This window comes from Anarhichas minor, unplaced genomic scaffold (genome assembly GCF_050575085.1).
Source record: "Anarhichas minor isolate MPS153535 unplaced genomic scaffold, ASM5057508v1 ptg000024l, whole genome shotgun sequence".
Taxonomy (NCBI): Eukaryota; Metazoa; Chordata; class Actinopteri; order Perciformes; family Anarhichadidae; genus Anarhichas; species Anarhichas minor.
The window spans coordinates 8,506,420-8,520,930 of NW_027466470.1; the positions used below are offsets into that span (position 1 = coordinate 8,506,420).

A 14,511-nucleotide genomic window follows, 5' to 3' on the forward strand; every position below is an offset into this window, starting at 1 on the left:
TATTTGACTGATGCACCGCTTTTCAGGAAAAAGAAGAACTATTGTGCTATTAGTCACCAAAAGGAGACTCGCAGCATATAAAGAGTTCATTCAGTACATAAATTGATGAGCAGTTCAGGCAGAAGCCACAACACTGGAAGGGTATAATGACGACAATTATACAGCGCAGTTTGTCAGCAATCATAACTGTGGGTCAATCAGATAATGACTCATTCAATTTTGATTAGTTCTTTATTCGCCAGAGTTTCCACCAACCTTCTCGCCTACATAAAATTGCTGCATAACTGCACTCCTGCATTAATACTCATTGATACTGTGCATGCATACACACATGCAATAGATACTTTGCAGAAGGATGAGGTGTTTGAGATTAATGTTATTCTTTAAATAAATGTGGTTATTTATCACTTTTCACTCATGGTCTTCCTTTAATATTACAGCCAATGAGCCGGGATGTAACGGCGCCAAACCAGTTGATGGAAACGCACCTAATTTGCATTTCTTTTTTTGCGACGTTTCAAAAGTTTGCTTAAAATTCACTTGACAATTGAATGAACACACGGCTACTGTGAAACATGCAGTAATATAACATTGATGAGTGACCTGTGTGTACTTTACTAGTATGTGCCGAGTAACTTCCTGGCTACAGAGCCTCTGTGGCTGCGAGAGAAGTCATTCCCACTGGACCCGAGGTGTTGCTGGATTAATCAGCCCATCATCCTGCTCGGCCTTACACCTCCTAACCTGCCGCACGACACCTGCAGAACTGTCGCTGGCCCAAACCCCCTCTATCACACCTCCGGATGCCCATCCTCATTCATGGGGTGCACCAGAGGAGAATTTGACAAATGACAGCTTGGTGATATCACTCGTCTGTGATTCAGTGTTCTGGGAGTTGTTCCAGGACAACAAAAATGACGTTTATTTGAGCTGAAGCACCCCAAGCCCATTTTAAGACCACAATAAAAGCTCAACCTTTGAACAGTGCGAAAAAGCATGCTCTTTATGCCCTGCACTCACACGTAACTGAGGATGATACGTTCGTGGTGATGGACAGAAGCCAGGCCAAAAAGGATGATATCAAGGTAGATTTCGTTCGGCTTTTTAGAAGAGGGAATGCTCAAGTGTACAGCAAACACAGGGACTGGGTGTTGATCCTTTCAGGGCTTGGTATAAGCCCTGACGGAAGAGACAGCTGAGATGAGCCATGGTGAGATATTGGGAGAGTCAGAGCTTTGGCAGAAACTCAATAGAGCTTTAATGACCTGCAGTCAGGGCCAGCAGTGGCTCACAACAGAGCCAGGCTTTTCATTCTTCTGACCTTCAGAGGAATGAAGGGCAGGAGGATTGCTCATCTGACCTGTGAGTGCACCATCATATCACAGCTCAGGTTCAAGGGTTATCAACGTCTGAGACCTGACAACAGATTGTGGCAAATCAATATCATGCATGTACGGGCTAAAAGCATTATTGTGCAGTTTTCTACCATTCCAGGCAACCATTGGCTTACATTCATTTCTGTATAGTATGTAAAGCTATTAGCCCAAACTTGCTTGAGTAATGTAATCAAGCTGGCTGTTCTCATACACTATTAATAGCAATGAAAAGTAAAGCACTTTAATTTATATATAACCTACGTAATCAATTTGTATGTATCCATGTAATCATGAGCCAGGACAGGTTATGCGGTATAAAGAGCGACACAAATCATAGGACTTTTACCCAAGAGGCCTCTGTTCGTGTCCTGTGTGAAACCAGAAGTCAACGTTTACTTATTTGTCACGTAACTTCTGTACTTAAGTAACGCCACTTCCATAGGCTTGCACAGGAACACTGATCGCTCGTGTTGCTGGACATTGATAGGAAAGCGCACGGAAAATAACACAATCACTTTTCGTAAGGTATCGTATGAACCGTCGTTTGCGGATACGTTGAATCCAGTGAGGGGGTCAAAGTTTGAGCTTGATGCTATATCACCATACCGCTTAGCATAACGCTAAGTTTGGGATTTTTAGGTAAAACATGCAAAGACACAGCAGTATGTTCCTCAAAGTGTCTTGTATGAGCCAGCCAACATAATAAAAATATATACATCTAGTGGTTGAGTAAACAGCACATCAGAGGGTTCAGATGTGATAGCTGTAACTACTATCGGCGCCGATGTCTGATCAAAAATGAATAAATACAAACTTCTCTCTGCGCTCGTGTTTTGATTTGCCACATGCCAAGCCCTCCGCCTTTTGGAACGTAGCCCTCACCAAAGCAGTCCTTTTTAGGACTGCAGTACAGCCAGTCTGGGCTTTTGAAGTGCGCTGCTTGGCAAATCAACCGCGCCGCGATCCAGCCTCGATTGGGATTCACAGGACGTCGGTAGTTGAGGGGAAACGCACTCCACATTAATTAACACCTGGCCTCATTATTTGTCCCACTGGGGTAAATTTAACACCGCCTTATTATCATGGGGTAGGGTGGTGGACTTTCATGTGTGTGTGCGCATTTGTCTACATGTGTGAAAATCCATACGGAGACCTGAATCAAAGCCATGTCTATATGTGTATTTGTTGTTTCTTTGTATTTGTGTTTATCTGCATCTGCGCATACCTGCATATTTTCCTCTGTATTAGTGTGTGGGTGCATGTCTCTGCACATGTAAGCTTGGTCGTATGTGGGATTAGATTCCCTCTGATGTCAGGATTCAATAAAACGCTTTAACATTGCTATAATGAGAGGATGTTTAATTCTCTTTGCTTCATCTCTCTCCCTCTCTCTTTGCGGCGCTCTGTATTCCAAAGCAGCCTCTGGATGAAACGCTGCCTGCTTGTGTGGTAAGAGAATAATATCTCTCTCTTGTCAAAATACTTTAGAGAGCATACTTAACACGGGCAGATATGTGTGTTAAATAAACACATCAGACGAATTGTACAAGCATCTCTTTTGATCCTGTGGAGATATGGCATGGCACTAACAATGCCAGGGTTGTAGGTGTGTGTCTCATTGGCTTTAGCTGTGCTAGAAATATTTTCTTTTGAAGATTAAGATGGCCTCACCCATTTGACAAGATTCATATGTATTAAGGGTAACGTTTTTTTTGGGTGGAGCCAACAATTAGTTGATTTATTTGGAAGATAATAAGATACGAAATAGATTTTCCTTAACCAGGTTTATGTGCTTGTCTGTGCAGCGTGTATTAACCTTGGTGATGTTTGCTTATTGTGATTTTCCCTTTTTTCTTACTTCATTGTGGTCATTGGCAATGTTGGCTGAAGAGGTAGTTGCTCTTTATGTGTTAGACCATGTGCAGTGATATAGAAAACTGAGGATGCAATACATTGAGATGCATTCGAATCAGAAGGCCAGTTAAGATGATTCACACCTAGTTTATTCCCCCATTTATATCAGCATGCCATGTGTTTGTCTTATGCACAGCAACTATTAGCACTAAACTTGTTACGATTAGTGTTCTTATACAAAGAGTACTAAACCAGCCATAATTATGACACAATACTAGCCTGAAAACACATCGTATGTTCATATGTAAAGCTCATTTGTTATATTTACTTCTATCACATATTTACATAAATACTTTACATAGTGTGTTTTTTTTCCATCATGGCCAATGTGATATGTGAAAGCCTTGTTTTTTTGTTGATATAAATGGCTTGATCACATCAAGTGTAACGCTATACTATGCAGCCCAGCATTAATTACACAAACCCAAATTTCATAATTCTTCTTTTTCACTCCTATTAGGCCATATGGAGAATGCAAGTGTAATCCATCTGTTACCCCAGAATGCCTTTTTCCCAACAACACTGATAAATTATTCCAAAATCATTGCATTATTGATTTTGACTTTCATATAAGCAGCTTTAAAACACATCAGTGTGCCGCTGAGGGATTCTAAGTGCTCTCTCAGTGAGAAGAGAATCAGAGGACACACATTTGCAATGAGATTCAGGGGTCATCGCAGAGAAATTGATAGAAACTGGGATGAAATTCAGAGAGCGAAAGAAAGAGTAAGAGACAGCGAGAGTGAAATTGCGGCATTGTTCATCGGTGTGTTAGCTCATAGTGTGTCAACTCGTCCTCCATCTTTTCAATCTGCATAGTTATTAGAGGCTTTTATTAATTTGAAATGCCAAAGTGAGGAATAAAGCATTGCTGAAATGTCACCCTTTCACTGAGCATGATAAAATTCCACCAGTCACTTTTTGGAAACGGGCATTCTTCCCGTCTGCACTTTCATCCCGGCCTCTCTCCCTCTCCCTAACTACAGCACAGTCTCTTTACGTCTTTCTCAGAGATCGATACGGCTTGACAACATGATGACTGGGTTTCCTAAGGGGAGGTGGGTCACAACAGTTGCCTGTAATCTCGCCATTATTTCTCTCTTGCCCCTTTGACTCAGCTCATGATTTCTCAAATTAAAAAAAATGTAAATGAATACAAAAACATAAAAATCTGCCACGCTTGGCCTTTTCATAAAAACACAGCCATCGTTTTGACTCCGAGGGGAATTCTAGAGGGAACACAGTGCAAAGTTGATGTGCAGCACATATTACAGTAACACCTTCAAGGCATAGTTCAACAGTTTGGGAAATACGCTTATTTGCTTTCTTTCCAAGATTAAGATGAGATCAATCATGTCTGCGTGTTAAGAGCTGCATCTGGGATGTATTTAGCCGAGCTTAGCATAAAGACTGGAAAAAGGGGGAAGGATATAACTTGGCTATTTAAAAAGTCATCTATCCATTGAGTATGTTGAGTAAAATATGTTCCTGTGGTTTTCCCTCCATATTCTGAGATAAATTAGCCTCTGCAGCACTTTCTTTTTTCCCCCTTCAAATTGTCAATATTCAGTGAAACAAGACAAGACGTGAGACATATAAGACAAGACCGAACTTAGTACATTGGGTGACATGACAGGATTAACACTACAGTGCACAACATGCTTACAGTGTAAAAGAGAAAAAGCAAAAGTTTGATCGTTTTGTGGGGGCAAGAAAGGGGGGATGAATAATTGGCTGTGTCTTCCTGGCAGGGTTGGTTAGTGATAACCCAGTTCCATATATGTACATACACACACACACACTTCATATTCATTACAATATTTTTTTGGTTATTAATTAATTTCTTTGTAGACCGGCTTTCTAGTTTTTTGCGTCAGTGAAATGTCAATGTGACTTTTAAAGAGGTGATTGTACTTCTGGAACAAGCAACTTCGGCTTTCACTTTGGCACTCTACTGCCGGAGACACTGCACAGAAGCACTCGGCAAAGGGCAATTATTCCAATATAAATCACTAGTTGTCAATTTTGCATTTCTATTCATGTATTAGTTCAAATCTGCAACTCTGCTTCAACTCATTTTCATGTCTTGGCTCCAGCTCTTGAAAAGAAAGACAATTAGCATATCACAAAAATGTTGTAACTTTGCCTTTACATGTAAATATGAGAGGAAAACTATGTTTAAAATAGTGATTCTCTGTGTCATGGAATATGTTTTGCACAACACTCACATGCATGCACTCACATACTCGCTGCATTGCCACCAACACAGACTTTGAGGTTAAAAGCTTTCAAAGCGTTCCTCTCCCGTGAGGGAACTGCTTGATGGCTTGACACTTCTCAGTCTGGCCAAAATTATAGACCGTGTCTTGCGTGAGGGGAAGTCCTTCACATGCACATGCACTTCCCTGCTAAGAAAACAAAACAAAAAACTTTGACAGATGGGTGAACCAAGTTGAGTTTTTTTTTTTGGGGACTCAAAGTATTCAATTCAATGGTGAATGAATTCCCTTTTATTTTTAAAATTTCAGCGTGGGCGGTCTTGTTACTCACTTATTTCTATATTGAAAAGGTAGCAGAGCTGAGATGGACTCGGCAAAACAGGAGGGACAGGAAGCTCTCTGAGCTGGAGAGTCCATCTCAAACCAGCCGAGGCCCACGGGTCACCACATCAACGCAATCACTGGGAAAGCACTTCATCCAAAGCTCTCAAAGAACTACGGTCTCGCTGGTATCGAGACACGCTGAAATAACAAATAGTTTCTCGTGTACTGAAGTGTAAGAGAAACATGCTGATTCACTAATGAAACATTTATGCTTGTATTACAGTATACCTTTGCCAGGCAAGCGGCAAAAATGCGACATGTGAGTCTACAGCAAATGAGTTAAATGTGGTTGGACTACTAGATGAAAGGAAGCTGAGTCATAGCGTGAAGTAAGAGAATATCCTTTGAATCATTCCCAAATACCATCTTATCGCCTGCAATTTGGGTCCCCAAGGACTAAAATGCTAATGAAATTCGACTTTGTCATCCTGTTTAAAAATTCAAACCTAAAGGGAAAAAATAAGATTTAATGTCTTGAGTAAAGTTTGTTCATCTAGAATTCAAAAAGAGATGAAAAGTAGGGATGCAGTCAATTCACTTTCAGTCGGCTGATTTTCACATGTAAACTCAAAACTGCATTTGGCAAACTTTGTGTGTACAAATACAAACTCTCGAAATCACATACGAACAGTGTCCCAATTTTCTGTTTTGAAATATTTTATCTTTATGTTAATTGGAAATCCTTATTTTAGGTAATTTTTTTTTTCTTACACAAGAAGTAAACAAATTGAAACTACCTAAAATACCAACTGACTCCTAAATAGCGAGTGCTCTAAAGAGAAGGTTGGTCTCTCAAATAATACTATAGGACCTTACTGTGGAGTGAGCAACCACAGACCGTGTGGTTTGGTGAAATCAGCGTACAATGTTTGGTTTTCAATCAGGTAGAAAAAATCTGTGTTTTACAATATTACAATATTCAATATACAATATTCACAAGATGCCCTGTGTTTTTAAAAAAAAATCTGCAGCCTCACATCTAATGCAAGTATCAGGAAGATCGCACTGATGATACAACTCCATCTGGTCAATAGCTACATTGAACTCGATGCTTTTGGTAAAACATGTGTCCAACAGATGATTATCAAACTTCTGCCTGCAATGCAGATGTGATTTTTTTTACCAGCTGACGTCACTGATTGGGTTGTTTCTCTTTACTTTTTCCAACTTTACTTTCTCTGACACACTAACACATGCAGCCCTAAATAACCTAAATAAAGTGAATGTACAACGAATGCACAAATGTGGTTCATCACCTTGTTATCAATGTTGTTTCGAGACAGTTTAAACAATAATCCCACTCATACGTAAATATAAATATCTGGCCTTTGATATGCAATGTAATTGTTTTGCTCATTTCCTTTTAAATCTAAAAAACCTAATCTTTAAAAAAAAAAAAAAACTTTCTTCTGATGTTAGGGGAGGTGCCACGGCTCTGAAACACTGCGAGGGAAAATAAATTGATGTTGTTTTTAACCACGTCATAATGAAAAAACGTGTTTGGTTATCTTTGCCTCGCTTGAACCAAATGTGCTTCGACCCCAGCTGTGTTCAATGGAAACATATGTTGCAAGTTTTACTGCATCATATTAAACGCAGTGTGCCAACATAACATCAAAGTCCATAAAGGTTTGACAGTCTGCCACGCAGCTCGCAGCTCGGAGCTCAGTTTAATCATACGACAGTGAAGGTTGCAAATATAATATACAGCTGTACAATCTGTTTCAATGATAACTGTTTGTAAAAAATATTCTCACTCTGGATATTCAAGAATTTAATTAGTTAAGATAATGTACCGTATATGTATATCAGACTTATATTAGTAAAAGACAGTCTGATCAGTTCAGTTTACAGCAAGAAAAAGAAACCAGCTATTCTTATCATTTGTGCAAAGAAAGCAATTATATTCCTACATACACCTGCAAGAAATATTCCAAACTGGCTTTTCACAAGTATTTTATCTGCTTAGACTTTTTAAAAATAAAAATGAATGCATATTGGGGCTCCATTTAAGACGGCAAACATGCTTTCAATCGTGAACCTATTCAGAAAAGTCTCTGTCTCGTCGAACCACAAAGCCCATCACTTTCTTTTGTATCTCCATGCATAATTCATCTGTGTTTGTATTTACAACCCTCTAAGAATGAACATGTCACAGATCCCAGGGAAGAATGCTGTCATATCTCTCTCTGTCAGGTGCTCGCTTCATATGGGGCATCCAACCCCCACATGTTCGAACAAGGCATGGGTATTATGCATCATCAGCTGACAGAAAACAAGGGACAGGGAAATTAAAAAGCCAGGAGACAAAAGAGGTGGCAGGCGAGTGAAAGAATAAATGACAACTCCCCCCCCCCTCTCTCTCCTGGAGTCAGGGGACATGTTGCATGTCATCTCGGTGTCATGGTACGCAGTAGTGCGGTGATGATGTGCTGGGCAGGGCCAGTTCAGAACACAGTCAAGGGCACAGGGTTGACAGGAAGCTAAACGCTCCAACTGTTTCCTGTCCCCAAACAAATAAAAGAAGGAAGGGTGTAGGGATCAAAGAGGCAGTTTCTGGTGTGACCTCTGAACTGCTCGGTCATTTAAACAACTCGAGATGCTCAGACTTGTTTGTCACAGACATGTCAGAAATCACTTCCTATCATATAGAATAACTCGGCCCTTTAAAAAGTCCTCAACAGAATGGGAAAAGTGGTGTACACTACGCTACTTTCTGCTAACATAACATAAATTGTAGGTTCACTTTACCTGTCGGTGATGACACAAAATGATGACAATTCATGAGAAATCTCAACTGACTTCTCACTACAGAGTAAACTACATATTGTCTATGATATAGGCAGCAGTGAATGAATGGAAAAGGGACTGATTTTGGGCTTATCTATAGGCTCAAAAACAGATAAGTTGGCTTCTTGGACACTTTTAGTATAATCAGGGAACTCAAACCTGTATCCTAAAGGTTCATGTGACCAGTTCGCATTAGCAAATATATTTTCACTGTCACTCACAATGCATTTTAAAGTTTTGTTGCCATTTCTGCTTTCTTAAATAGATAGCTTGGAGGCAGGGGAGAGAGAGGGGATGACCTGCACCCAAGGCCCTGGACCGCTACGGTAAGAACTCAGCTTGTATTCTGTCACTGTCAACGTTTTACTTAAAAATGAATAAGCATTAAGGTTATGTCTTGGCAACTTGAAGCACTTCGTTAAGTCGTCACTTGGAGGCAGGTTAATGTCTAAATTAATAGACATGAAAATACAACTTTCACATTACCAGTATTCATTTTTTCCATTGTTGATATAAAGATTATTAGGGCAGCTTTAAGGAGCGATTGTGGTCTTGGTTAATGTTAAAAAAATGTCATCAATGACTAGACGGACAAAATGCATTTACATTTTGAGTATTTAACCTAAACCCCAACCTTTGCCTAACCTTACCCATGTCTTATTGGTAATAATCAATAATAATTGATAATTCAATATGATAATTTATCGTTTTTCAATGGAATCCTATCATGATACAGAAATAAGTTGTCTAAATTGATAATAACCACAATTTTGTCAAAGAAATCTATTAGTTAAATGGGAAAATACTCTTCTTTTGTCAAGTGTTTACACAGGGGTGTACAAGACCATGTGGTTAATTCATATAAACTATCTATTGAATTACCAGACAACATGCTATGTTATATGTCTTTATCGCGATATGAAAGACCTGTATTGTGATAGAGGATCTTTGCCAAACCGCCCAGTCCTGGCGTAGCACATAGGATACACACTTTTGTCTCCGGTTATACTTCCTGAAACTAGCCAGTGAACTTAATCCAGGCAGCAATTATGTTTCCTCTAAAATGTAACTGGCAAAGCAAGTTAGTAGTATATAAACATATTTTTCATGAGATAGAGTTGAGGCACCAGCCATTCTGCAGACTCACTATTTCTGTCAATGACCTCACAACGGTTACTTTCCTTTCTCTTGTCTATAATCAATTAATTTGAAATCTATTACGTCAATTCTTGCGGGCATGTCAGACACAGATTAAAAGTTCACAATGACCCATCATTGCCAGCAAAGATAAGTCTGCTGCATTGACTGTCAATAACGTGGCAGTCTCCGGGCAGCTTAGTGGGAGCTCTCGTCTCGTCTTCATTCCTAAGCCTCAGAGGGGGGCTGTGTGGTGAACTGGCAGCCGTAACTCCTTTCATCCATTCTGAGAGAACCGAATAAAGTTCAGAGGAATTACAAGAATCTACCCAGTTAGACTCAGAGTTGCTGGAATAAGCACCATTACTGAATCAGTCTCACAAATGTTTATACAATTGCCAACGTAACACGGATGAATCAGCAGGGCTGTAGATAGTGTGGAGCGTGTGGGCCGATGACGCCTAACTCAACAGTCACATTCATTCATTTAGATCTACTGCCAGATCCCCGTAGATGTTGTTGGAGAACAGAGTTTCTCTCAAATGTGGATTTTCCCTGCCACATTTCAAACCACTGGGAGAAACGTTCTCTCATGAGCAGGGTACTAATCCAAACACTACTCCACCATGGCAGTCTCAGTTAGAAACGCTTGTCAGGGTGGTCTGCTTAACAAAACAGAATGTATTTACCCAGCAGATTCAGATTGTGAGAATTTCAAGATGTTGGGGCAGCCATCTGCCAAACGCTTATTTACATTTTGTGGAATAAATACGCCCGTGTCCATTACTTGGCAACCGCAAAGGATTTGGTTTGACTCTAAATTGCATGAAAATTAAACCTTCTCTCTCAAAGAAGACGATGTAATGGCCTGCTACTTTTGTGAATTGCCATTAAATCCTGCAAAGCCAACCTGATTTGTATTAAAGAGAGGGAGGAATGCTGACATTAAATATGCTCTTGTGTCTGTTAACCATATAAAAAGAATATTATGGGAGGTTTCAGATGCAGACGACGTTCAGCAGGCGTTCTTTGCATTAACAGCTATTAGGGTGCATGTGGTGCGATACTGTATTAATGGTCTCGCCTACAACCATTCAAATGGGTCTAATTGGATAATTTGTATTAATCCATGAAAATGCTGAATATGAAAAAAACCTTTTTCTCCATTAGTTACAACAGAATGCATGACTTTGAAATATTATACAATTCTGGAAAAAGAATGGCAATTAATCCAGCCTTCCTCTGAAATGACATCATATGTATTTCAGTGTTTCAGCTTGCACACTGCCTCTTAGTTGAAAAAGCGCGTAAAACGTTGTTGAGTGATATTGAGTGACAATGCCACAGTGCACCACAGGAGAACAGCCTTAATACCAACACATTTCGAAGAACCCCCGAAGGCCTGCAGCTAAAAATAAAAACGGGGCTAACTCCCTGATGCAGAACACCTGTCCTAGACACTGTTTATTCTGGACTCCCTTTATCACTTGTCCTAAACATTCTTGAAGAAAACAGCCCCTGGTATTAGAACTAAAACCAAAAGGGTGTATTTACCATTTCATCCAAGAAATAAACAACCTCAAACCTTAATGTATAAATCCACTCTTAAATGATTAATGCCCTTTTCATGAGCAAAAGACTGTGTCATAACTATATTCAGCAGAGCTTATTTTTGACAAAAAAAACCAAACAAACATCCTTGAGCGACAAAGATGGGAACCATAAGCACAAGACAGAGAGAAGGGACGGGCAATGAGCCAACCGGAATTTTTTGACCATCCGCTACGAGGGAAACCAACTCCTGGGGAAAGTGATTAGACTAGGCTCACTGCAGGCAACTTGGTGATTGACTAAAAGAGCTCATTTGCATGCCGCTCTCATCTCCAACAAACTCTCAGGAAGCACCGGTGGATAAGGTCACCAGTGTCAGTCTGCCTTTGTGCCAGCCGAGAATGTAAACAGATCAAACGCACAACAGTCGTTTAAGCGAGTGCTGGAGGAGCCGGTGTATTTGATCATCTGGACAATGATGACCTCAAATTTATGTCAGAGGTGATCCTGGCATCCTGACATCCAGATATAGAGACATCAGAACAGTCACGTAACCATAACCTTTTAGTCGAGTCGAGGCAACGCTTGAAAATACACCTTGGAACGTTTGGGGATGAGAAATGTTATATTCTATCCATGAGATGAACAGGATCCCTTATGTCTTATTATGGCAGCTAGATAATCTTTGTCTAGAACACAAATAGTACAATTGGACTCTTTTTGTTGACAACACTGGTGAGTAATCAGTTTCACATTTACTCGAAGTAGTTTTATCTATAAATGTAATAATTTAATTGTGTAACAGTAAGTATACAACATATCCTGACAAAGAAATATAGTCAGTATGAAGTGATAAATTATGAAAATAATGTAGGCAATGTGTATGCAGTATACTGAATATGAAATTATAACTAAAAAAAATAAAATGGACAAAGCATCTTTAACCGCCAACAGTTTATGCAGTCAAATTAAGTACCAGTATTACCACTTTGACTCCCCCTGTCTCTATTCTGCTCTTTATATTGCCTGTGTTATGTTAATGTCGCGTATTTAGGATAATCTACTGGGCTGATAGAGATTTCACTGTTCGTTTTGATATAAAGCTTCACAGAACGTCACACACGACTGGCGGCCGGCTTCTTTTTCATCCTACAGTGGCATTAAATGTCCCAATGCCATCTGGAGCTGCGAGGATAAAAACTCTCCTTTTAAAGATGCCCGTTTTAATTGGTAAATATTTACTCCAGGAGCTCTCTGCGGGCACGCACACAGCTTTTAATGAAGCACTTTAAAGCCTATGGGCTCCTGCTTTTACTTTGAGTGTGATTCTAAACAAATGGAACCTGGGGTTGAACTGTTGATAATGGTTGATAAGGCCCAATTGAACCACAACGCTGAACATTGAGGTAAGCATGTAGTGCATAATAACTGCATCAGTACAATTACCCTGTCACTGTTAATGCCGATCATCCCCCTGTGTGTGTGTGTGTGTGTGTGTGGTTTGACTGTGTACGCGCACTCATATGTTCAATGTGTGCTCATGAATGTCGGAGTGGTTGGCAAAATCCAATATCACAATATTGTTATTACAGTATGCTGCATATTTATACATTTATTTAAAGAGCAGGACAAAGGAACAACACTTAAATTCTGCAATTGTTTGCGGTGTTTTGCGCGAGTACAAAATGTATCTAGGGAGCGCAAAGAGATTGCAAAAGAAGGTTGATCTCGCATCTATAAAATTGTCTGTGGCTCCATAGAATTTACAAGATATATACACAAGACATTTGTGACATTGTGTTGGGATGAACCTCAGTACTATCCGAAATAGGACACTTCACATTTATTTCAGCTACACCAGACAGATGAGCTCAGAAATGTGTTGTTATTGTTATTCACTCTCTGTGACCTGTTGCGTATTTGTGCCGTACACGTATGTCATCATGTATGCGTGTGCATGTATCTTTACACCTGTTTCTCCAAGATTTGTGCATATATGTTGACTTGTGACTGTGCTGCTGCATGTTAGCACTTGTGTCCTAATGCACAAGACCCGGTGTGCAGATTAATCTCTGCTGCAGCGGCAGCTTGTTGCCTTGTATGCACTGCTCTCTATCCCTGACCCAGTCTGCTGTGTGATCCTGCCTACAGCCTCATTTGTCTCCATCACGGGACAGGCGAGGTTACGACTCACCAAAGCGCAGTACGTTTCAGGCGGATCTCCACACGTGATATTTGGGGGGTCGAGGGCCACTCGCAGGTACTTTGTCATGTCGGTGGCTTCTGGCTGACAGGCCATGTAGTCCCACGCCAGGCCCTCCTCTGTATAGATCTGGGACTTGCACACGTCATAGTGTCCCCAGGCCGCCGGGTAATGTTGCATGGCATGTGACACACTGGTGCACACAGCTTGCAGAGTGAACAATACAGGCCAAAGCATCGCTGGTCTCGTTGTGTATGGTTTCTGTAGAACTTCTTATTTTTGTCTTGACGGCTGCTGCTTCGTCACAAAAAGGACAATATCTTCTGAGAATTTTCTAATTTAACTTTGAGAGGTGCAACAGGGCATTTGGGAACTGTGGCAGCATGTTGCTACTTATGTGTGAGCGGCTTCAGGCAACGATTAGCCACCATTCAGTTGTTCTGTAATTGAATGCTGCCACTTCTGCCCGGCCGATGAGGTGTGTCAACAAGGGAGCTTCTTCACAAGTGTTGGGCGTTGGTGAAAGGGTCAACCGACGGTCAGATGTGATGTGCAGAGAGGAGTGACACTCCTCATAAGTCAGTGGCTGTCAGATGTCTTAGCTTGATCTCCTGCCAATTGTTTTTTTTGCAGCATCCTAAAAGACAGGAGAAAAATACAGTTTGGTGAATTAAACAGACCACAGAAAACATTTGAAACACTGTTATTATCACTGTAATATTGACAGATGTTCTACATGGTTTAAAGGCACTGAAGTGGATAAGCAGTGTGTCTCACTACCTACTACTACTCACACCCACATACATAATGTATACACTAACACAAAGCATTCCACTGTTTATATGTATCCCTCAATAATAACCTTGCCAAAATCACTGTATACAATCTAGATCGAGCTTGTTCTGCAAAGCCTAATCTCCATTTGATTTTCATACAA

General features: G+C 40.4%; 1 protein-coding gene across 1 annotated transcript in view; it reads right to left on the minus strand.

Annotated features, from left to right (window-relative positions):
* Positions 1-13,826, minus strand: part of LOC142956488 (netrin-G1-like) — a 44,800-nt gene extending 30,974 nt beyond the window's left edge. The window contains exon 1 of the mRNA XM_076098103.1: positions 13,566-13,826. Coding sequence (XP_075954218.1) covers positions 13,566-13,811 — 246 coding nt within the window. The 5' untranslated portion in view covers positions 13,812-13,826. The remainder of the gene's footprint in view (positions 1-13,565) is intronic.
* Positions 13,827-14,511: the final 685 nt, after the last annotated feature.